Here is a 23,740-nt window from a genome sequence, read left to right on the forward strand (position 1 = left end):
TTGTGGAAGGGGGGACACCCCCCACCCCCCAAAAAAAGATAAAGCAGGCTATAAGCAAAACCCAACGGAGACTTATAATGTGGCTTCACTACTTTAAAAAATATCTTTATCCATAAATATTGCATCTACTACATCCTATATGTGTATGATATTCATGATATTGATAAAAAAAAATTATTGTATTGTATTGAGTAGGTATAGTACAATATGTGAGTAAACCAAAAGGTACAGATGTTCATATAATGTTTTTTTTATAAATCTAGTTTTAGAATTTGAAGGAGTAAAAACCAGAAATATATTTTTTTTGGGTGGGGGTGAATTTTGACTTTGTTATTTTTTCAGATTTTCCTTTATTAATGTAGCTTTAAAAACTTTATCCAGGGCTTAATAATCTTGATTGTATTTCACAAACATTAAGTGTCTAAATAATTCCATAGTAGGGGTATTTTGTTTAGCTTCATTGGGGATGAACATCAATTTTATGTCCATTGCATTTACAGCATAAAGATAAAAGAATTGTTTGATATTAAAAGGTTCCGTGACTTTTTATTTTCTTTAGATAATCAGGATTTTCACACAAACTATAAATACGATATTTAAGATTAGCGGTTACGCCTCCAAGATGGTTCTAGGGGCGCTTTGGGTGAATAGGAAAAATCAACCTCCCACCCCTATTATTTTTAATTACAATTTTAGATTTAAAAAGAGAAAGTGAAAAAAATGGGGTACCAACAAACAAACAGATTGACATCTACTCACTTTTATATTATAACCAGCTTATTACAATGAAACTAGGACACCCATATGCTGCAAACAGCTCACATAATTAATATACTCAACCTGGTGGACAAAGATTACAACAATGCTCAAATATTTTGGGCTCTGCCATTCCAAGTTATCTATGAAAAGGTAAAACTTTTAACATTTCAATTTGAAGAACATTGCTTTTTTTTTGGGGGGGGGGGGGTAGAAGTAACTAAGCATTGAAGTAACTATTCAGCAGAAAACCCTCGAAACAAAAATTTCAGGGATTGATAGATTTTAGATACTACTTATTTTCACTAAGTTTTGTTAAGATTTATCTATCAATTGGGGTGCTAAATCAATTCCTAGATATTTAGGTTTTCATGATTTTTCCGATTCCTTTTCAGGATTGACGGCTGAAATTATCAGCCGCTAGTATATTTTTCAAGATATATAATTCTTGTTATAAAAATTAAACGCATTTAATTTACGACAGGGTAACGAGTCACGAGAGAACGAGGAGAAGAGTATGATAGAAATATCCTATCTGCTGGAAGGATTTGCCCGCCAGGGGCCGCCAGGCTTTAAGGAAATGAGCATACTTGCGGATAAGGTAATTTTATCATTATATCAGGGCTCTACTACAGCCGCGCGTAAGCCGTGTGTAAGCCTCAGTGAAATCGTCATTGTATAACTTTAAAATTCAGCTGGATGTCTAAACCTGTTACTAAACAGACGATCCATCTTTTTTTGCACACAAGCGGATTGTAAACTTGAGGCTTATGAACGGCTTAGCCGAGCCCTGCATTATTCTGAGGCTTTAAATTATTTATTTGCTGTTACGAGCTGAAATTTGATGTTGAAAAACTATGGAACTAAATGTTGCTGGTTGAAAGATTATAGTAAAAGAATAGAATAGAGGGGGCAAAGGCTATATGACACTCTGAACACTGGGTGGAGACTCTATGTTGGCTTTCAATTGGGTCTTTGGATATCGTTACAAAAGAGCAGAAAGGTAGCAGACGAAAAAGGTCCCTGCTACTTTGGCCAGGTAGTTGTCTGGATTTTACATATTTAATTTTACATTTACTAGCGGCTTCGCCCCCAGCATCTAGGGGATCCATATTCGTAGGGAGAAAAATTGCCTAGACTTTTCATAAAAATAGAATAGCCAATAAATTGCAGATTTTACTTTTTGTCTAATAAGCAAAATTTTAATACCATGGTTAATGTTACAACTAAAGCTTCGGCTCTAGAATGACAATGTCCCTTTTAGGACTTCCAAAAAAAGGAGGTAAATGAAATGGTCCAAGATAAATAGAATAAATTTTTAAATCATATTTTTACATTTTTTTCTGAATTCATATTTCTATTTATTAAACATTTGGATTAAATATTGATTAATTTAAATATCTATAGAAAAAAAAATATTAAATTTCTGTAAAACCAGGGAGGTAAGGGACATTTTACTGTAAATTATACTGAGCTCCTAAACTTAAAAACACGTTTCCACATTCGTTTTCCTAAAAGTAATAAGTCCGTATAAATAATAACCATTACAATGGGGTAATTTTGTTTATCTTTATTAGCAGATATATATTTTTTATCTTCCATTGTCTCATCTATTAAGATCTGTGTATATCAGAAAGAAAATATGATTAAGTATGTATTATATACCTATTTAATCTAATATCTGAATATTAAATTACAAATTTAATTAAAGTTTATTTAATCAACAACAACAAAAAATCAGGGATTTTAAGGGATGAGATAATGAACAATTAATTGATATATACACACCCCATTAATGATAATCAAAATTACTGTTCTGTAGACTATTATTGGTTGAAAAGGTTGCACACTTCTCGTTTGAAACTAATAAAAATTTAATTAAAGTTCCCAAAGTTTTTGATCCAACAAAAAGATAAGGGAGTTGTAACACTTTGGGTACCAGTGCATTTTGCAGTGTCCCATCCCTTACATCCAAAAAAATGATACTGATATTTTTTTGTGGAATTTACCATAAAAATAGTGAAATACAGAAAATACATTTTTTCTCCAATGATTAAAAGTGTGATAAAACTCATAGTACTTTTTAAAAGCGAAGCTTTTCTATAAATAGGGTCGGTCCGTCCGTCCGTACGTCCGTCCGAGATAGATAGCTTTTATTCGTTAATTTAGGCATGTTAGAATTGTCCTATTGATTTCAAACTTTGCATGATGATTCCTGTAGTAGTTGGGTACGATTTAAAAAGCGTAGGAACTCTATAATCATTACCAGAATGTCCGTACGTCCATTTTAAACATGTTGATTTTTCTACTTTTTTAACAACAAATTTTAAAGTGTTTTAATTATCCGTTTGATCTGCTTTTTGGTATATTGATTCTTGGGACAACAAAGAACAATATTATAAGCGAAGCAACTCTATAATTAAGTCCAAAAATGTAAGTATGTCCATAAACATTATCCTGTTTTTAAGCAGTTTTTCAACAAATTTACCTATCTTTTTGATTCGACATTTATACATTTATGTTCCAATTTTTCAGTTCAGATACTATACAAGTGTTAATGTCCGTTTGTCATACCGTTTCAGTGCTTCGCTTTTATGGATGTTGTCATCCTTGTTTGAATATTAAATCTTACTAGATAAAACTAGCAGAAAAAAATCTATGAAAACTGTTTTTGACAACTACACAGAATCAATAGAATTTCTGTTTGGAACAATCCATTATTCTGTGGGTGAATTAAATCAGGCATCTAAAGGGATAAGACAATGACCGTTGAATTGATGTACATCCCCAATGATGATACAGGAAATTACCCCTTTCTGTAGATTGAAATTAGTGGTTTGGACACTCATCTAAATTGAACAACCAATCAAAATTTAATAGAAGTCCCTTTGGTTGTTAAGCAAACGAATAAGAAAACGTTATTTTGAGACTATGTGGACTAATGTAATAAACAGCCCAATGTCCCAACACTCCCTGGAATTAACCCCTTATTGATAGACGGGAATTACGAGATAGATCAATGGGAGATAAATAGACCCTTTTCAACTACTCCAGGAACACAAATAAATCTTTCTGAAAAATGGATCCAGGATAAACGTATAATATTGATAAAGGAAAAATTGGAATCAATTAAGGTTGCTAATATAACATCATTTATTGGTCAGTTCGTCATCAAGTAGGAGGAAAGAAATCGATTTTCTGGACTTTTTATTGTAGTAAAATTTTCCAATCGATAGGCGATACCAATAACTGCTACTCAAAGGCAATTTAAACTTTTAAAATAAAAAATAGGTGGTAGATTAAGGAAAATAACACTTTTTAGAACATTTTGTATGTTTTTTTTATTCAGGGGGGGGGGGGGATGTTAATTTTTTATTCACTACCAAAATAATATATTTCCATTCTTAGGTAATTGAAGAATTGAAAGAGGATGGAGAGTTAATTGATGCAATAATGAAAGGATTAGATGAAAGTATTCATGCCTCAGGTTTGACGCAGATACAGTTTGTCGCCTAGCGGATAATTGTAGCGAAGCTACTCTGCATTTCCCTTGTGTCAGTCCATCTGTCTTTAAATCATACATTTGTTGTGTTTTATCTTATATACTGTTTGATTTTTTTAAAATCAAAATTAAAAATATTATGATATTATGTTCTTAAATAGCTTAGTAAATATACGTTCGTATTTTTTTTGCATATATGATTTCGAAAACCGCTGAACCAATTTGGCTGTGCTGTTATTTACTAAGTATATTTGCGATTACTTTTATTTAATGAAATCTTCCAATTTTTAACATTAACAAAACAGCCTGCTTTTTTGCATCAAGATCCATGACAGATCTATATAGGAAATAAACGTCTATAAATGAGCTCGAGTCTTCCAATGGTAAAGTGTATAAAACTCATAGTGCTCCAATAATTCTCATTAAACTCTCATTGACCAAAGCGATAAGACCTTGATTCTATTTGTTTATTGAATGAATAAGTTTTTCACTTCATGTAGATATTTGAATTACATTGAAGTATCTAATCCTTATTTCATAAATAAAAAATATACGTTCATAATAGAGTAAATCTAAGAAAACTCTATTTTAAAAGAATTCGATTGTGGCGACACTTCCTTTGTGTTAAAATATTAAAACTAAAATTTTAATCATATTAACCCTTTGGTGATGATAATGTGAAAAAAATATAATTGAAGAAATCTTTTCAAAATCATTTAAATTAATAAATATTTACTTCTTTCTTCTGGATAGTAATGGCGGGGGAGTAAAACTGATTTTTGAGAAATAGATAAATAGATATGTACTTACAGAAAACTAGCCAATAGCGATATAGTTATATTGAGCCAACTCTAGTTGAAATATATTTGCTGGTCATGTCATGATTTCAAGCTACATATATTCTCATGGTTCATAGGGACCTGAACCAATTCAAAAAGCTCACCCACTTCCACTAAAAAGATTATTTAATTGTTTAAACTAAAACCAAATGTGGGGGAGGGGTAGCCAATAGGCTATTACAAGCCACTCATTGTATCCATATTGTTTAACCTATAACCAAATTATTTATGTTTAGGATACCTATATCTAGTAGTTCCTCAGATATTGATAGCAAATCATCCTAATAAGTCAGAAAAGGTTTGGGCAGATCTCAGGAAAGATTCTTCATTAAATTTTAAAATTCAAACATTAGAAATGATAAGTTTATTTAGTTCTCAATTTTCTTTTAATATTTACAAATCCGTTAATATAATTGTAAACAAAATTATTTTGTAAATTGTTGGTTATTGAATATCTTTAAGTTTTGTATAATTCAAACAGTAAAAATTTTCCTCGAATTGAAATGTAGGGAAACAAGGATGACAACATCCATAAAAGCGAGCTCTGAAACTGTTTAAATACGTAACAGGATACTGTTTAAGGACATACTAACTTTTTTAGGGCTTCATTACAGAGATGCTGTGCGAACGGGGAACCGACCATTTGTATAGAAAAGCTTCGCTTTAAAACGATTTAATATAATGCAAAAAGATTTCATTTTTGTAATACTTTTTCTCGCACAGAATTAAATATAGAAAAAATTTCCTCGAAATAATATTAAATTTCTTCAATTTGTTTTTGTTTTGGTTGGCATTTCATTCTTCCAAGAATTTGAATCATAAAATCTGAAAATGTGTTTTCATTTGGAAAATAAGATGATATTTCCATGAAATTTTAAACATTTTAACTTTTTATAAAGATTAAGTTAGATAAAATCTTATAACATAATTTTTAACTAATTATGAAACGTAAATCATTGTTTTGAAATCATAAAAGCTTTTTTTATAGAAAGATGCGTCATTGGCGTAGGTATATTTATTTCTGCTTTTGGCTAATGAGGTGACGGGTTTGAGTCTTTACCCCAGCTACAATAGTCTCTAAACTGCTGTAATGTCAGTTGCGAAACATCCAAAGTAAAATTAGCATAAAACAGTCGCAACTCATTAATATGCACACAGCACAGACGTTAGAACTTCCAGAAAAAAATCGTGTAATCTTTAAGGTGTTTAATTACTACATGTAATGTTGAGTTTTATTTTGATTTATAATTTTTGTAGCTTAAACTAATTGAGACTCTTTGAAATTAAATAGTAAGAAGAAGAAAAAAGATTGGAGACCAAAAGACCATGAATACTTTGGTAAACTAGACTTATGGGTGAGTTTTAAGTTTTAAAAAATATCTAGAATTACAAGGATAAAACAACTCTCCTATTATATAAAGTACTAATATTTTTTGTCTGTAGCTTAAGTTTCAGTAACTACTGAACCAATTGGGTTCTCCATCTGAAGGAACATAGGAAATGGGACGGTTTTAGACTCTTTTGTTTTTTACAATTAAGTCTAGGGATAGTTTTAGGCTATTTTTATGCCCTTCCCTAACCTTCCATTTTGAATGAGCGCCTATATGGTAGGGGCGCATTCACTAGTGATTGATATATTACTATCCCAATCAATATCCCTTCGCGTCATAACTTAGAATGAAATAGTTGGTGCTTTTGTTGCTATGTCAGATGGGCGACATTTATGGTCAAAATATGCCAGGCAAATGGTTTAGCCAAAAAGAGGCGCAATTTATTATAATATACGTTCAGGACTTTGAAACAATAGTCGTGCAATCTAAAACTTGGTTGGCTGTAAGAATTAGGCCATGTAATATTGAACTACGTTAGCAAGATTTTGATTGAGATACCACAAAATAAAACCTAATGAAATATTCCATCCATTTATGTTAATAAAATAACTTTGACCAATGGATATATCTTTAATATAGACTAGCGGCTACGCCCCTAGAGGCCTCTAGTGGCACTTTCAATGTTTTTTTTATTTAAAATATTTAATTACAGAAATAGTTGGTTTATGTTTCGTTGGAGTCTCTTTTTCGAGAGGGGTAATTTTTTTCTAGGGGCGATTTCTCCTGATAGGGTGGTGGTACTCTCCCCCAAAATAGTTATAAACCTTCCCGGGACTTATGAGAAGCTACCCTGTTAAGGAGAACCCGATCGGTTCAGCGGTAAGCGAGATCCTTCGGTACAAACACACAAACACACAGACAAACAAACACACAGACATCCTGTTACTTTAGTATGAGGATATACTAGCGGCTTCGTCCCTAGCCTCTAGGGGCTTTGCCCCAAGAGGTTTGATCAAACTAATTTTTCGTATTTTAGATTTAAAAGAAAAATGGAGAGAAAAAAATTTCTTTGGGGGGGGATTTTTTTTGTTTGGGAGGGGGGAGTCGACCCCACTTTTTTAATTTTAGTTTTAAAAAGAGTTTTTTTTTGAGGGGGGGTATTTTTCATTTTTTGGGGGTTTGGGGGTGTCCCACCCCTCAAGAAAATAGTTATAAACCTTCCCGGGACCCATGAGAAGCTACCCTGTAAAGGAGAACCCAATCGGTTCAGCGGTTAGCGAGATCCTTCGCTACAAACAAACAGACAGACAAACAAACAGACAGACATCGTTCTACTTTGCATTATAGATTATTTTACTTCTACATTTTCCAGGCAAATGAATTCTTTTTAATTTATCACACTGACCTTACCAAAATATTATTATGATATTAAAAGCATCTTATTTTTTAAAAGTTAAAGGCAAATTCCTTTTTTTCTTCAGTAATTCTTTCTTTATCTCTACGAATGGTCTAATTGAAAAAAAATGTTTGGTTTTACTGGATTTTAGGTCAACACATACAGTGTGGACTTTTATTAAATGTAGTTTAGTTGTGCGGTTGATCTTTGTTAATTCTCCTATAAAATTAATAATTACTAATGACCCTAAAGGCTTATAAGGAAACATATTTTTTTCTCTATCTATGTTAAGGTCAGCTGTTTACCGAAAAATATTCTTTCGGACGCTAGACGGGTTTAGTTATACTTATTTTGTACCCTTCCCAAAAATAGCTATTAACCCTCTACCTACACAGAAAAGGTTCGACGGTTAGCGGGATCCCTTGGTACAGACAAACAGATCATTTTACTTTTTACTTTATTATTATAAGGATAGCAGTATTCTTTTCTTAATTTTTTAAATTAAAAATAATAATCTCTACATACAATCAAAACAATTGTAAAATATAGGAGTAAATTCAGGGTTGATATCTCCTTACTTTTAAACAAAATAAATACCCTTAAACCACCCTGGGACCTATGTGAAGCTTACTTTAATGCAGAAATCGAACTGTTCAGTTGTTAGCAAACTTTTATTGTCAAACAAAGAATCCTAATTACTATTTTTTATAATAGGATAGATTTACAAATATACAATCTATTTGTAATTATATTGAAGTTTATTATAAATATTGCAAAAAATTACAAACTATTAAGAATCGTTATCGCATCAACAGCTTTCCGCGGATATTAAAATGAAAAAGATTAATGCCAGTTTTGTTAGACCAAAGGCTAACTAAACTGGTATTACTTTTAAGATTTTTAGTTTAATTTTCGTGGAAAATTTCTGTAATACGATGCTAAACATATTTTTTTTCAGTATGGCTGAGAATCCGTGCTAATCCAGCGGATATACAGGGTGCACCACATAAATCCGGACTTTTTCTTATTTTTAAACAAATAAACATAAAATCGTCAATTTTAAAGATTTTATTGAATTTTAAAAACTGGGAAGCAACCTAGGTATATGACTATTAGATTATTTAATAAAATCGCCGCCAGCATCAATCACCGCCTCTACCCGCCCCCTGAACCGCCCGCCGACCCTGGTCACCACGTCCCTGTTCAAGCAGGCGAAGTTCTCCATGATAGGAGCAATGAGAGAGGTCTTTTTGGTATGGGCGCGTCTATTGGTTTATGCTTTAATGGCGCTCCAGGCCCAAAAGTCCATTGAATTAAGATCGGAACTGCTGGGAGGCCACATCTCCTTAAGGAGTGAGTAACAGCAGGATCCAAATTAACCCATCTTTAAAGCTACCCTTTGACACGGTGGCTCTCATTTGGGCCACAGTTAAGCTAAAACAACGTGTTATACCTTTTTAAAAATGGCACGAAGATTAAGATAGGGTTATCTGCGCAATACATAGTCTAAAACGAGTTTCAAGGTTCCATATGGGCCCCTGAAGTCAAGAACCGAGAAATTTTTAAAGATTTTTGACGTTTTTGACATCTTAAAATCTACCACGATCCACTTTGTCGGAGTACTACAGCCAACTCAGCTGGGATAGAGAGCTCTTGTCTTTTCTAGTGTTTTCACTAGGTATCTGATAGTATCTCCAGCAAGTTTCATTAGTCCATCTCACCTACAGATGGGCTGAGGTCAGATTTAGTAGGCCCAAGTCATAAATCCACGGTAATTTATCTGCGCAATTCGAATCTGCCTTGTTGAACATATGCGCGGCCAGCTCGGCGTACACGTCCTCCATCGTCCAAAGATTTTCATGGGCAAAACGGTCATTACCTAAGCTTTTTATAGTGGGGTCAAACGTCCTGATTGGTCAAGTAGTTTTGGCGCTATGGCCGTTTTAAAAAAGTCCGGATTTATGTGGCGCACCCTGTAAATAGGTTTCGAAGCCATACTCAAAAAAAGGTTTACAGAGGCCGTGTAAAAATATAAAAAAAAACAATGAAATTGTATATCGGCACAAGTAAATAGTTTTTAATTTAAATTCCCTACTAACACGTATGTATGAGAGTGAAAAAATACCTTTCAAATAAATCTTCAATTTGGAATTCTATCTTTTTATGTATAATCCCTCTCTCTTCCTAGATTAGAAAATGGATTTCCGAGTTATTTGTTGGGGTGCTTGGAAACCCTCAGATATTTTACATTTGGGATGTTCTCTTCTTGCATAAATGGGCTGACAATGTAAGTTTTTAGTTTAGTGAAGCTACTCTATAAGTGACCATGTCTGTATTAAAAACGTCTCTTCGTAATGGTAGGTTTGTCCTCCAAATAGTGAGCATGTAGAAGAAGCAAACTTTCTTCTTGATTATTTCTTGCACGGCAAGAAATTCAATTTGCAATAAAACTTTGGATCTACTGCAGTTCACGGTTAAATACTGTTGGTAACGAATATTTCTAAAAATCTATGAATTTTCAAGGCTGGTAGCTGCCAAACGGCTGAACGTACAGATCATGCTCGCACACTGTTTTAATCGGCATCAGAAGGCCTACAAATAATATGGATTAGCTATAAATCAATAATTTATAATTATCTCGCAGTGAAGAGAAATGCGCGAAAAAGGCCTATTTTACGCGTTTTTTCTTCAGTGAAGCTTTCCCTGTGCATCATTGGATCTTAGCTATTCCAGATTATTTGTAGGCCTTCTTATACCGCTTAAAATGGTGTGCGGGTATGATCTGTACGTTCAGCCGTTTGGCAGCTAGCAGCCTTTAAAATTCATAGATTTTGGGAATATTCGTTACCAGCAATATTTTACCGTGAACTACAGTAGATCCCAAACTTTGTATTGGGGATTATATCTATTTCTTTGATTTAATTAGCAACTATAAGTTTCTCAACAAATACTATGCGTCTTTTTTTTATTCGTGCATTGTCTAGCAATTTTTACTAAATATAGTGATACCCTGTAAATATTTAAACTTTGGATCGTGTAAAATTGTAGACTTTATTATATAATTTACATGAATATAATTTATATAAAAAAATATTAGTTTAAAAGGAATGAATAACTGTGTGACTATGTCTGGCTGTCTGATATTATTATTTGGTACAGACAAAGAGATATATTTGTATTTTATACATATATCCTAATTTTTCTATTTAATTTTTAAATATCTATCTTGGAAGCCATGAGACACAAGCAAACCTTTCTCATAAATACATTTACAGGGTGTCTTAAAATATCGCCCTTATACTGTAAAATAATCTTCAATGAATGATATTTTCAAAGATTATTGCATAAATCATTTGATTAAAATTTAGAATTTGCATACTTATATAAATAAATTGATTTATTATTACTTGGATCTTACGCCAGATTATCATATACTCTAATAAAGGGAAACTTGTAGCTGGCTAAAATAACGATTTCCATGTCCATCCATTTACCCCATCTCCTTCCTTCCTACTGGATGAACGAATGGACCGATAAGTGATGTTCATGTTAGCAACCTCTATTAAAGAAAATTTCCTTCCTGTCATAATATCCACGTTTATCCTATATCCATTTTTATATAAGACCCTTCATAATTCAAAAACTCTTAAATTTTACAACTCATCGTTTTTAAATTATTATTTGAACAAGGGTGATTTTGTTATAAGCAAAGATTTTCGAGATTCAAAAAAGTTATAGTTAGTGTTTTCAATAAATAACAGGTCAATAACAGAGGTCAATTTTCATTGTAGAGAGGTCTAGTTTTCACTTAAAGGTCTACTTTTGAGTCGGTAACAACTTCAAGGCATCAGCAAATTAATATGGTAAAGATTTTAAAAATCATGTTTTTTGGACCAGTCTAATATACAATAACTATTTTTAGCATAAAAGAATATTTACATCCGATTTTATAAAGGACCATCCTTATAATAAAGTAACAGGATGTCTGTTTGTCTGTCTGTTTAGCTGTACCGAAGGATCTCGCCAACTGCTGAACCGATCGGGTTCTCCTTAACAGGGTAGCTTCTCATTGGTCCCGGTAAGGTTTATTACTATTTTGGGGGAGGGTACCACCACCCTCCTAAGAGAAATCACACAAAAAATTACGTAGAAATGTTACGTAATATATTTTTTAAAAACAAACATTTAAAGTGCCGCTAGATGCCTCTAGGGGCGTAGCCGCTAGTTGGTAAATAAATTATTCAATGTGATATACTCTTTATTATTAACTAGCGGCTTCGCCCCTAGCCTCTAGGGGCTTCGCCCTATATAGTTATGGGAAGTCAACCCTAGAAATATTTTAAAAAATTATTCTTTGTTTAATTACTCTGTGGTAAAATTAAAAAGCAGGTTGTGCGCTTTAAGCACAAAAATTTTAATTCGTAAAAATTAAACCCAGGCTGTTTGCCGTATACACAAAAATTTCAATTCGTAAAAATTAAACCTTGGTTGTTCGCATACACAAAAATTAAAATTAAAAAAAATATTTAATTTTTTTTTTGGGGGGTTGGGATTCATGGGGGCTTCGCCCTATGTTGCAGTGGGGTTCCCCCACCCCAACTACTGGTTTTTGTTTACAAAAATTTAAAAAATTAAAAATTTTGGAAGTGGGGATATTTTTATTTTTTTTTGGGGGGGGGGGGGGGGGGTTGGGGTGTCCCACCCCCCCCCCCCACCCCCCCAAAAAAAACTTAAAATCACCAGAGGACCAGTAGGTATATTCCCAGAAGGGTAGAGCCCAATTTGATCAGCAGTTACTGAGATTTTACAAAAAATGTAAAAAATTTAAAATTGGGGGGTGGTTTTTTTTGGGGGGGGGGAGGTGGGGGTGACCCACCCCCCAAGAAAATAGCTTAAAACCACCACAGGACCAGTAGGTATATTCCCTGAAGAGTAGAATCCGATCGGTTCAGTGGTTACCGAGATCCTAAGGGACGGACAGACAGACGGACAGACAGACGGACAGACAGACGGATCGACATCAAGCTACTTTGTATAATAGATGATTTTTTTTAAAGAGAACTTTTGTGTGAAAAATTGTATCAAAATTGTCAAACTTTGAAATTAGTTGTGTAAATCAACTTAAATAGAAACATTGAACGGAAGGTGTATCTTTTTGATAAAAGATATTAAAACATTTCTATTTAGGCAATATTAGCTGTTTGTGTCGGTATCTTTTCTTTGTTGAAAAATTGGTTAAAACAGGCTCCTTCTAATAGGTAATAATAGAGTTAGCATTGCTACTCTATTTTTTTAATATTTTTTTGGGTGGAGGTTTTGGGGTGTCCCATCCCTCAAGAAAATAGCTTAAAACCATCACAGGACTAGCAGGTATATTCCTTAAAGAGTAGAGCCCACAATCAGCTCAAAGGTTACTGAGTTCTTAAGATTCAGACAGACAGATACACATCGTTCTACTTTTTATTATAGATAAGTGGTGTTAACATTTATATGCAAAAAAAAAATTGTAACTTGGTCCTTCTAATAGGTTATAAGGATAAGTTATTGTCTAATGATGTTTTAGTAGAAAGAAATGTTTATTATAATTAAAAATTTCAGAGAAATAGTTCGAGTATTGGTTGAGGAGCCTGGAAAGATATACTTTCAAGATCTCAGGGATGGCAGTTACACATTTTCAATACATTTTCTAATTTCTAAAGACCTCTTGAGCTTATTCATGTTTAAACAAATTCCTTCATTAGTTTTTTTTTAAAAAGGGGTAGTTTCAAGAAAGGCATTTGAACTTAATTTAGTGAACCGCATATTTTTTTCTGGTTAATTGGTTAAACTACATTTATATGGCATATATTTGAAAGAATTTCAATTTTCTACCTCGTAGTTTTTAAAATATAAAGACTTGAAAATCGTCATTCCCATATAAACAACCCCTTAAAAAGTGGATGTAAATATTCATTTATTTCCCGGAGGTAGTCATTTATTTCCCGGAGGTAGTCATTTTTAGAAGATTTTAAATTTTTTTTGGAAGATTTTAGAATTTTTATTAATTATTAAAAGAAACTTGATATCAGGGATATAAATGATCATAGCCGGGAAATTAATGAAAATTAAAAACCAAAATTAAACCACATTTTAGCATAAAAAAATGAGTTTTTTGTTTAAATGAGAATGATATTCCTGTCCAGTTTTTTGTTTAGGAATGAATATCTCTTATATTCATTCCTAAACAACAAACTGGACAGGAATACCCCATTTTAATTTGCATATATCACAAAAAGACGATTTTCAAGTCTTGATATTTTCAAAACTACGTGGTAGAAAATTGAAATTCTTTGAAATATATGCCATATAAATATAGTTTAACCCATTAACTAGCAAAACAATGTGCGGTTCACTAAATTAAGTTCAAATGCATTTCGTGAAACTACCCCTTTAATAACAAACAAAGATTATTCAAAGTCTATGCTCACAATTCTGTCTTTGGCAGCCTAGAAATTGGGAGAAAAAAGTTCTAAATAAACTAAAGCTACAACGTTTATTTTTTCCAGTTGATACATTACTGTTTTAATGTTAAAAAATATTGAAAATGTTTAATAATCCTGAAGAAATGCAATGCTTGTTCTGGAAGAAAATAACTGTTTCAAAACTGGAAAGATTCCGCTTGATCTACAAGAACAGGTAAACTTCATTTACATAACATCTAGATATAAAGTACTGTAATGACTGCCTGTCTTTAAGTGAGAAAAAAACAAACATTAAAATCTATTTTACCGATAAAAAAAAATGATAAATCTCACAAATCTTTAGCAACTTTTTAAAATCTAACTTTCAATTGTCATCTTAAAAAGGAAAAAGGGATGAAAAAATTGTGGGGTTATTTCTCTTGGAAGGTGATGGAACCCTCAACAAAAATATTCGAACCTAGTAAAAGTGTCGGACTCTGATTATGACGTAAAAATAAATTAGCCAATGAGAGGCCACTATAGATTTTACCATTGGTCAATTACAGTGTATATGTGGTATCCGCCGAGGATAAATGGCAGACACCGGAGTTCAATTAGATTACGGCAGTGTGACAGACGTGGACACCTTACTATAGAGAAGCTACGCTTCTCTAGCATTCACCAAATAATAATCAACATCTATTTCAGTTGTCACTTTATTGCAGGTCTAAAGGGTACTAAAGCTATATACAACAAACAATAACTACACAGATAGGAATAAATAATCATAACATAAAAGCATTATAATACATACACAATAATCAGTTTGGGCAATAATGATCCCCCATCCCTGGAAAGGGTGGGGGAGGATTAACAATACAGTTAACCATAATAAACTTGGCAGATTCAATCATTAATTTTAAGCATAGGGAGGGGGTCGTCAGACCCCTTCCCCAGGACTCGGGGGAGGGCCATTGACCCTCCACCGAACCCCGGTCAGGGGTGCCATAGGCATGGCTCACGGTTGCCGAATACCACAACTCTCCCCTCGGAAGGCTGGGAGAGGGTTTCCCTACCAGACTTCCGACAGTGGTTGAGGCCTTCGGTCCGCTCCTTAGGGCTAAGATATATACAAACGATAATGATTCAATGGAATCCTAGTGGTGAGTGTTTCTCAGGGTTGATGGGCTCCCAACGTGGGATAGAAGGCAGAGGCTGGCTTTGGTTGGACACGTTGTTCAGCGCCGGCAGGTGTCAGGTTGGCGGGTGGCACAGTTGTTGCTGGGACAGTCAGCAGTGGGGCATGCTGGTTGTTGTTGGCAACGGCTGGGGCACTGGCTGCCAAGTTGACCGTCTGGGCGGCAGCCTGACCACCCGAGGGGCCGCGGGGTCTGCCAGAGGGCGGTCCTGGCCTGCCTGGGCGGTCATGCCCGCTATCGGCTGATTGCATGGACACCATTTCCTCGGCTGCTTCCCGGCCGATGGGGATGGCATCCCAGTCTACTGAAAAGTCCCGGGACTTGGCATGGGTGAGCCGGGCTCTGGCCAAGGCTTTCCTGTACAAAGTTGGATGGTACAGGAACACTTGTGACATCGCATTCAGGGCTGCCCGGACACCTCCTTGTGCTGCTGCCAGAGAAATGATGGTCAGATCCCCCAACAGTTTGAGGATTAACAACAGCAGACACAGTATGGCTGCGCCATCTCCCCACTCGTGAATAGCTTGTCTGAACCCAGCCCAGACATCCAGGGCGGCCTCTCCTTCCTCCGCCAGTCGGTCGATGTTGTAGGACACTATCCCATGGTCACCTGTGGCCGAACAGCTGCCTTGCTGAACACATGAGCCATAGGACAGGCCGGTCAGCATGGCGCTTTTATATGCTGGGAACGCCAGCAGTTGCTGCCAGTCATTCAACTCAGCCTGCAAATACAAGCCCCCTGAACTGAAGTCATCCAGGGGTTCTGTCAACAGCTGCTTAGGCGTATCCAGCGGGGGTGGCCTCTTCTTAGGAGCGGGGGTTAACTCTATCCAGCCTTCCTCCGCGTGCACAGTCAGGGGGTATGTGGATGAGCAGGGAATCTTGGTGGCGTGGCCGCTATACACTCGTGTCACGGCGTCTACAAACCCTGTGGGCTCTACTGGCACTTTGTCCCAACACTCCTTGTGTTCACGGACAACATATTTGTTGCGTTGGCAGGTAAGCTGGAGCAGGACATCTCCCCTCAGCACCGAGAACGTGCTCCCCTGGACACGCACCGGGTGGGCCGGGTCTAGTTGCTGGAGCTTCCAGCAGTTGGCCGCTACTTCTTCTGCTGCTGTGCTTTTCATGCGGGTCTCCAGAGTAAATCCAATATAACCTGCATGTATCTGGGCCTGCAGGGGGACATCAACATCCCTGGCCGATACTCTGGGTAGCGCTGCCGCGGCTGGGTCAGCTGCCACGAACAATGCTGGGTGGTTGGTGGCATGGGCCTCAAAGTCGCAGTTCACTATTGAGGTGGGGTTGGTCATGTTGATGAAAAACTGGGCCTGATGGTCAACCAGGAACGCATCCATCACTAGGCTGGGCTGGAGGCTGCGGATCAGCCTCAAGGGGCAATCTCTCCCCAGGTGATCCCACACGTAGGTGGCTTCCCCAGTGATGCAAGACAGCTCTGAATGGGGACACTCCAAGGTCAGGTGGTCAGATTGGGACTCCACCCGTCCATCCTCTACTACGTAGGTCTCTTCCTTAACCAGCAGCCGTCGCTCCTGGAGCACTAATTCATTGCGGTACAGCTGGCCCTCGAAGTGGACGTCCTCCCCTTCACAACCCACCCCCTCGGGGCTGTTGACGAGGGCGCCCACCATGTCGAGGGTGAAGAACAGGGGATGGTTCAACTGGAACGTCAGTGGCTGGGTCTTGCCTGGCAGCGTGTAGACTCGGTTCCTGGCCAGGTCTCGGCACGTTTCTGGATCTATCTTGGTTGGCCTCATGAGGGTGGGGACCGAGGTCACCTTGAGGTGACCCCATACCCCACACCTGAATGTCCACTGGGACACAGTGAGCTGGCAACTGTATCCTGTTGTTTCCCTCACCTTGACTTGCTGCAGGACGTGTACTTCATGGCCCAGGGGCACCTCCTGGTGTAGGGGTTCCGTGTTGCACATCTTTTCTTTATTGTAGGCTGTGACGTGGGTGGGGTTGGCGCAGTCCCATCCCACCAGGACGTAGCTGGTTGTAGGCCACACGGCTGCCAGCAGGAGGCCCCACAGGACCATCCACCAGTGAGAGAAGCTTCCAGGCAGCCATCTACCTCGCACACGCGGCTGGGGATCTTCGGCTCGGACCACGGCTGCTTCTTGGGGCTGGACACGGCTGGGCTGCTCCTGGCTAGATACAAGTTTCCATTGAGCGTTATCTTTGTGTGGCCGGGGCACCCCGATACCCTCCCCAATGACAGACTGGCAAGCGACTGGCACTTGCCTGGGTGTCGGCTCCCCTAGCCCCAAGTGGTCCCTTCCCTTGTCCAAGGCATGCCCAGTGGCATGGGGCTGAAGTGCGTGTGGCACAGGCTCGCCCTTACTCACGTCCCTCCCCTGCCCTAGGAACTCAGGTGCATGTGGCACAGGCAAGTCCTTATTTTCCCAAATTTCAATCTCCCCAGCCTCTGGTGCAGGGGGCACAGGCAAGGCTGGGGTTTTACAATGGCTTGGATACAACACATTTATCAAATTTAACTTATCCTGGCTCGACTGGGGTTGCTGGGCAGCTGGGTTCCTTCGGCTGGCAGGGGGCTCTGGCTGGCATGTAGTTGGGCTCTCCCTGCAGGCTGGTGGCGCTGGCTGGCTGGGGGTGACGGGTGTCACCCCTTCCTCTGGGACTGCTGGCTCGTTCCAGGATCCAGGTCTCTCGGTGGCGGCGACGGTTGTCGCCCCAGGCACCAGGTTGGAGGCTGGCTCGTTCCAGGATCCAGGTATCTCGGTGGCGGCGACGGTTGTCGCCCCAGGCACCAGGTGGGAGGCGCTGGATAGCACCCCCCAGTCATCACAGGTGGCGGCGCCGGGTGGCGCCCCATACATCGATGTTGATGCGCTGGCTAGCGCCTCCTGCCTCTCTCGTTCAGCGGCCGCCAGGGCCTCCCCGTACATCGTCTCAGTGACGCTGGGTAGCGCCCCTTCACTCTTGCTGGGTAGGCTCGGCCGAGCAGGCTCCATCATGTTGAGGCTAAAAGGCTGGGGCCTCAGGACTTCTGGCTCGGCGATGTTGTAGGGTTGCACCAGCTCCGGCCCCAGGTGGTTGAGACTGAAGCCCAGGCCAACCCGGTTGGGTTCAGCCGCGCCGCCCAGTACGTTGATCCTAGCTGGAACGGTCCCAAACTGTGGCATCCCGTCGGCTCGGTCCGCGGCTTTGGGGGCGGCTGCTTGCTGCGGTGGTGCTGGGGTCGCGCTCCCTTCCATGTGGGCCACTCTGCTGGGCTTCCCGGGAGGGGCACCCTTATCGGCGGTGCGCCTGCGGCTGGCTACCTGGGCCCAGTCAGCTCTGCAATCGGCCGCCGTGTGACCGTCGTAGTGGCAACGCTCGCACTTGGCAGAACGGTCACGGCGTGGCTGGGTGCGTCTCTCCTCAAGGCTAACTTCCATAGGCGTCGGACAGTCTCGAGCTCGGTGGCCTCTCCCCTGGCAGCGGAAGCAGCGACCTGGAACCTTGTCATCTGGAGCGACCCTCCCCATCTGGTGGAGACCCGGAGCCAAGGAGCCAATCTCCATAGACTCATCATATTGGGGCAACTGGATGCAGGCAGATCCAGTCAGCCCGTCGGTAGAGTCCACTAGGCACACACCCTCCTTCAGCTGCTTGGTAATCATGGTGACGGTGAACATGGCTCTACGAGTGTACTCAGGTACACTCGTGATCTCATGTCCCATCATGACGCGTTTCACATTAGCGTTACGAATGCCACGATTTAATTCGTCCACCAACAACTCGAGATCCTCATGGCTGTAGGCGTCCCTATACAAGGCACACTTAGTTGATATGTATGCTTGTATAGGTTCTGTCGAGTGTTGCTTGTAATCCCTAAACGCTTGTTTAAGCGTTTGGGATTCAAAAGCGGGACGAAATAGCATTTCACACTCGGCCTTGACCTGTTCGTAGGTCAAGGCTTGGCCTGCCTCGCCAAACAGATGGGACGCCATTTCCGCCGCTTGCCCTACCAGTGACAGTAAAAGGGCGTTGCGGCGGTTGAGGGAGTCATGGGGTGGCACGCGGTAAGCCGCCCATGACATCTTGAGTCTGCGGATATGTGCACTCCAGGATTGCTTGGGCGGTCCTCTAAACTCCGGCAGGTTACTCAGCATCAGCTTGCGGTACTCGGCTGGAGCCGGCTGAGGGTCATCCTGGAGCCATCCTGGGGCTTGGTCGCCTCCTGGCGCTTGCGGCTGGTCCATCGGGTCAACGGTTCAACGGCGGGACGCAAAGTTATAAAATAATAGAATAAATGGTTTGTCACTTGAGGCTTTCTAGCCTAACAGCCAACACTGTTTTTATCACTAGGTTGGTAGTTTAGTTACAAAGATATAACTTAGCTATGCTTATCACTAGTTGGATTCTGAGGTTGTAGAGTAGGCTGGTAGGGGTAGATAGATGTTGAGGGTCTGAACTGCTGTCAGGAACTGATTTGGTTTTCCTTTATCACACTATAGATAGGAGGAGGGAGCTTGTAATTCCTTATCTTCGAAAAATATCTCTGCTAGATGCTATTGAGTAGCTCCGCTCCGGTGTGTGTGTGTGTGCGTGAAATCTCCTGCCCTTGCAACGCGCTTACGCACCGTCAAATCCGCGCACACAGGTAAAACGCGCACTTATCCCTCAACTCGCTCTCTCATTGGTCCGCTTTGTCCGTTGAATTTTATGATATTTCCGCACTCCGTTGCGTTATCCGTGAATGGCGCTCTGTGTTCCCGGTCACTAGCTCCACACCGCGGACGGACTTAGTCTGGTGTGGGTAGGAGGGGAGAAGCGCGTGAGGGGACGGGGGTAAATCCGTCCGTTCCCCCTGTGAGGAAGGGGGGAGTGCTGTGGGTTTGAGATAACTGTGTGGTGAGGTAATGATGCCTTTTCTCCTTAATCCTAGGCTTATCTATTATATCACCTTGATTGTATTTCCTTCAGTGGAGAGTGGGCTCCTCCCTTTCCTCTGGAATAAGGGGTGTATTGTTGTTGTGCTGTAGGCTTGAGGGGATTAGATTGTGTATCAGGGTCCTTGTTATATTACATCTAGCTTCTATTTTTGTCCTTATCACAATTACATAACAGATTTGTTTACCAACCCTGTTCTATTTTTAGTTGTTATCACAATACACAATAAATCCAAGCCTGTTCTATTTTTAGTTTTATCACAACACAACAAATTGTTTGCCAATCTTTGCTCATAAATCTAATGTTTAGCCATCACACCAGGGTGGTAATCCCTGCAATATGATATAATATCTGTTTTTCTAGATGGGTGGCTGCGTTGTAGCCTCTCAGGATACTTGGAGTTGACGTAGTTTTCTCTGCTTTGGTGCACTACACTCGTATGTTGGCTCGCAGCTCGCAGCTATGTGGCGTGTTTCAGCCTATCGGCGGCAGGGAATGTCCCGTCCTGCTAGCGCCGCTGATCCAAAACCGGCTGATGGCGGCAGGGAATGTCCCGTCCTGCTAGCGCCACTGGTTCGGATCCTGCTATCTCTTGCAGTAAAATTGGCCTATTTTCAGCCGTTTACACTTATTTGGCTTGTTTCAGCCGGTCCGCAGGCCTGTTTCAGCCTTTTGAGCGCTCAATTCTCCGTTAGATGTCGGCGCTTCTCGCGGTTCTTCGTCAAGTTTCGCTGTGTCACTTCCACAACTGCCGGATGCAGAGTTAGACCTTGCTGTCCAGGGTGGGTAATTCAGGTTGCTTGTGTCAGTTTTGCCAGTTTCACTGCTGGGAGTACCTTAGCCTCAGCTGCGCGTCTGCTCTACACTTGTGGTTCGCCGTAATCTCACACAGCTGTCACCAAAAGTTGTGGTATCCGCCGAGGATAAATGGCAGACACCGGAGTTCAATTAGATTACGGCAGTGTGACAGACGTGGACACCTTACTATAGAGAAGCTACGCTTCTCTAGCATTCACCAAATAATAATCAACATCTATTTCAGTTGTCACTTTATTGCAGGTCTAAAGGGTACTAAAGCTATATACAACAAACAATAACTACACAGATAGGAATAAATAATCATAACATAAAAGCATTATAATACATACACAATAATCAGTTTGGGCAATAATGATCCCCCATCCCTGGAAAGGGTGGGGGAGGATTAACAATACAGTTAACCATAATAAACTTGGCAGATTCAATCATTAATTTTAAGCATAGGGAGGGGGTCGTCAGACCCCTTCCCCAGGACTCGGGGGAGGGCCATTGACACTCCACCGAACCCCGGTCAGGGGTGCCATAGGCATGGCTCACAGTGGCCGAATACCACATATACTTGCCTCTCATTGGCTATTTTTTTTACGTCATAATCAGAGTCAGACACTTTTACTAGGTTCCACACATTGATATCATTTAAAATCGAAATTTTCTAATGTTGCTGTACGGAAAACACTAGTAATATGCAAATATACAATAGCTGCGCTACTTAACCCTTAACGGTTGGGGGGGGCGTTGAATGCCCCCCCCCCCCTCCTCCGTTTTTTTCTATCTCATTTTCTGTGAGTGAAAGATAAAGAGCCCAAACTGCGTGACTTTTTAAGTATGGGTAGGACACATAACTGAGAGTTGGAATTTTTTAATATCTCAATCCTGGCGGGCACAGAATGCCAGCAAACCTGGCAGGGTCATCCAGGTAAAGAGCAAAAATATTTTTTGACTTAAACAAAGCATTTTATATTACCAAATACTAAAATATTCTCTAGTAGTACCTCCTAATATTAACTCCAGGTGTTCAAGTCAATATTAAGACCGATTAAGGTGCGGCAAGGGACCCGACTGTTAAGGGTTAAAAGAGCTTTCTTGTGTTGGTTATTAGAAGTCTAGATATTGATACCAGGAAGTAATTTGTAATTTGTAGCTTCAACTCTTTTGTTTGTGATGTCCCTACATAGTGACCAATTTAAACAGAGAACAAACAAACAATTATAAAGTTATATTCAGTAAATTCAAATTTTAGTTTTTTTTACATTCTTAAAATTTTCCGTATGCAGATAGGTTTGGTTTGGAGTGATTATGGCTGAGGTTGGCATAGGCTGATGTGGATGAATTAAAATCTTAGGCTGACTGATCATGTTAGGCAGAGAGATACTTAGGCTGAAGCTGTAGCTAAAAGTAAGCCACATTGCAGATGATAGTTAAAACTGAGTAAGTTTTAGGGTAAATAGTGGCTCAGGTTGGCTGGTTAGGTGTGGTTGAGGTTGACTTTTTCTGGCTTATACTTAGTGTCGCTGCGTCTAAAGGTCGCTTAGATTTAAAAATGGCTGATTAAAGTGAATATGTGTGGCCTACTGAGAGCCTTCTGTAAGCCGTGTGACTGAAAACTGCTGAGCAATTTTATTAGAGCAAAAGTCCAAAGGGCTTTTAAGATAAGTCCAATAATAACATGCGAAGCTCAGTTAACACTTACAGACAAAAGTTTGCAAATTAAGGGTCAATAATAGTGTATTTGACTTCAAACCTACCTATCTTATGAGATATTTGGTATTTACCAAAGAGATTTTTTACATTGTGGAAATACTTGTTGAACTTTAGTTTTTCTATATGTCTTATTGCAGATGTGTGAGCTGAATACAAATGTAAACGTTGAACAAAAACAGGTAAATTTACACTTCTGAAACTAATAGTATAAGATATATTGCTTTTAGTAGCAATATTTTAGGAACAAATATGTATATATAGATAGATAAAATTAAGATCAGCAAGATTTATATAAGGTTATATTTTTATAGTTTTGAGTTAGGTTTTTAAAATTAATTCTACCCAAAGCTAGAATGTGTTTTTAAGCTTGATAAGTTACCAACAATTGATTGATCTACCTATTTAATATTCTTTATTTTCTCCTATTAAATAGAGTGCAGCTATTCTATAAGTTTCTATATGTTGGGTTAATAAACAAAGGAAAGGTTTCTGACAAATTTAAATTTTAAAATAAAAAAAAAACTTTCTTTATTTTAGTTTGTCTTCAGAAATCCAATAACAATTTTCAGTGGATTAAGTAGTCTAAATCTGAAAACAAAAACATTAACTTGCAAAGAAAGCCCTAAGGCAAAGTCTTTTTTTTACATTTTAAAGTCTAATATTGTATTTCAGAACTTATTTCATTGATATTTTTCTGGTTTGAAATTGGATTTAATTTACTTTTATGAAAGAATTTTGATGATTTCAATAATTTGTAATTAATTAAGCCCGGTGAAACGGCCAGCGTGCTGTAGCAATAGTTTTCAGGTTAGACTGATCGGCTGATATCATACT

The 23,740-nt window shown here is 39.0% G+C and overlaps 2 protein-coding genes across 5 annotated transcripts in view; both read left to right on the forward strand.

Annotated features, from left to right (window-relative positions):
• Positions 1-23,740, forward strand: part of lig (ubiquitin-associated protein-like lingerer) — a 498,059-nt gene that overhangs the window by 401,470 nt on the left and 72,849 nt on the right. The gene's annotated exons all lie outside the window — the stretch shown is intronic.
• LOC145312841 (uncharacterized) lies at positions 787-23,119 on the forward strand. The gene is made up of 10 exons (XM_080152078.1): positions 787-909; positions 1,241-1,357; positions 4,165-4,243; positions 5,334-5,410; positions 6,387-6,452; positions 10,013-10,111; positions 13,012-13,082; positions 13,423-13,480; positions 14,428-14,499; positions 23,044-23,119. The coding sequence occupies exons 1-10, from the start codon at positions 805-807 to the stop codon at positions 23,101-23,103; spliced, it is 804 nt and encodes a 267-aa protein (XP_080008204.1). The 5' UTR covers positions 787-804; the 3' UTR covers positions 23,104-23,119.

Source organism: Acartia tonsa, chromosome 2, assembly GCF_053477335.1.
Source record: "Acartia tonsa isolate MP-2025a chromosome 2, ASM5347733v1, whole genome shotgun sequence".
Classification (NCBI taxonomy): domain Eukaryota; kingdom Metazoa; phylum Arthropoda; class Copepoda; order Calanoida; family Acartiidae; genus Acartia; species Acartia tonsa.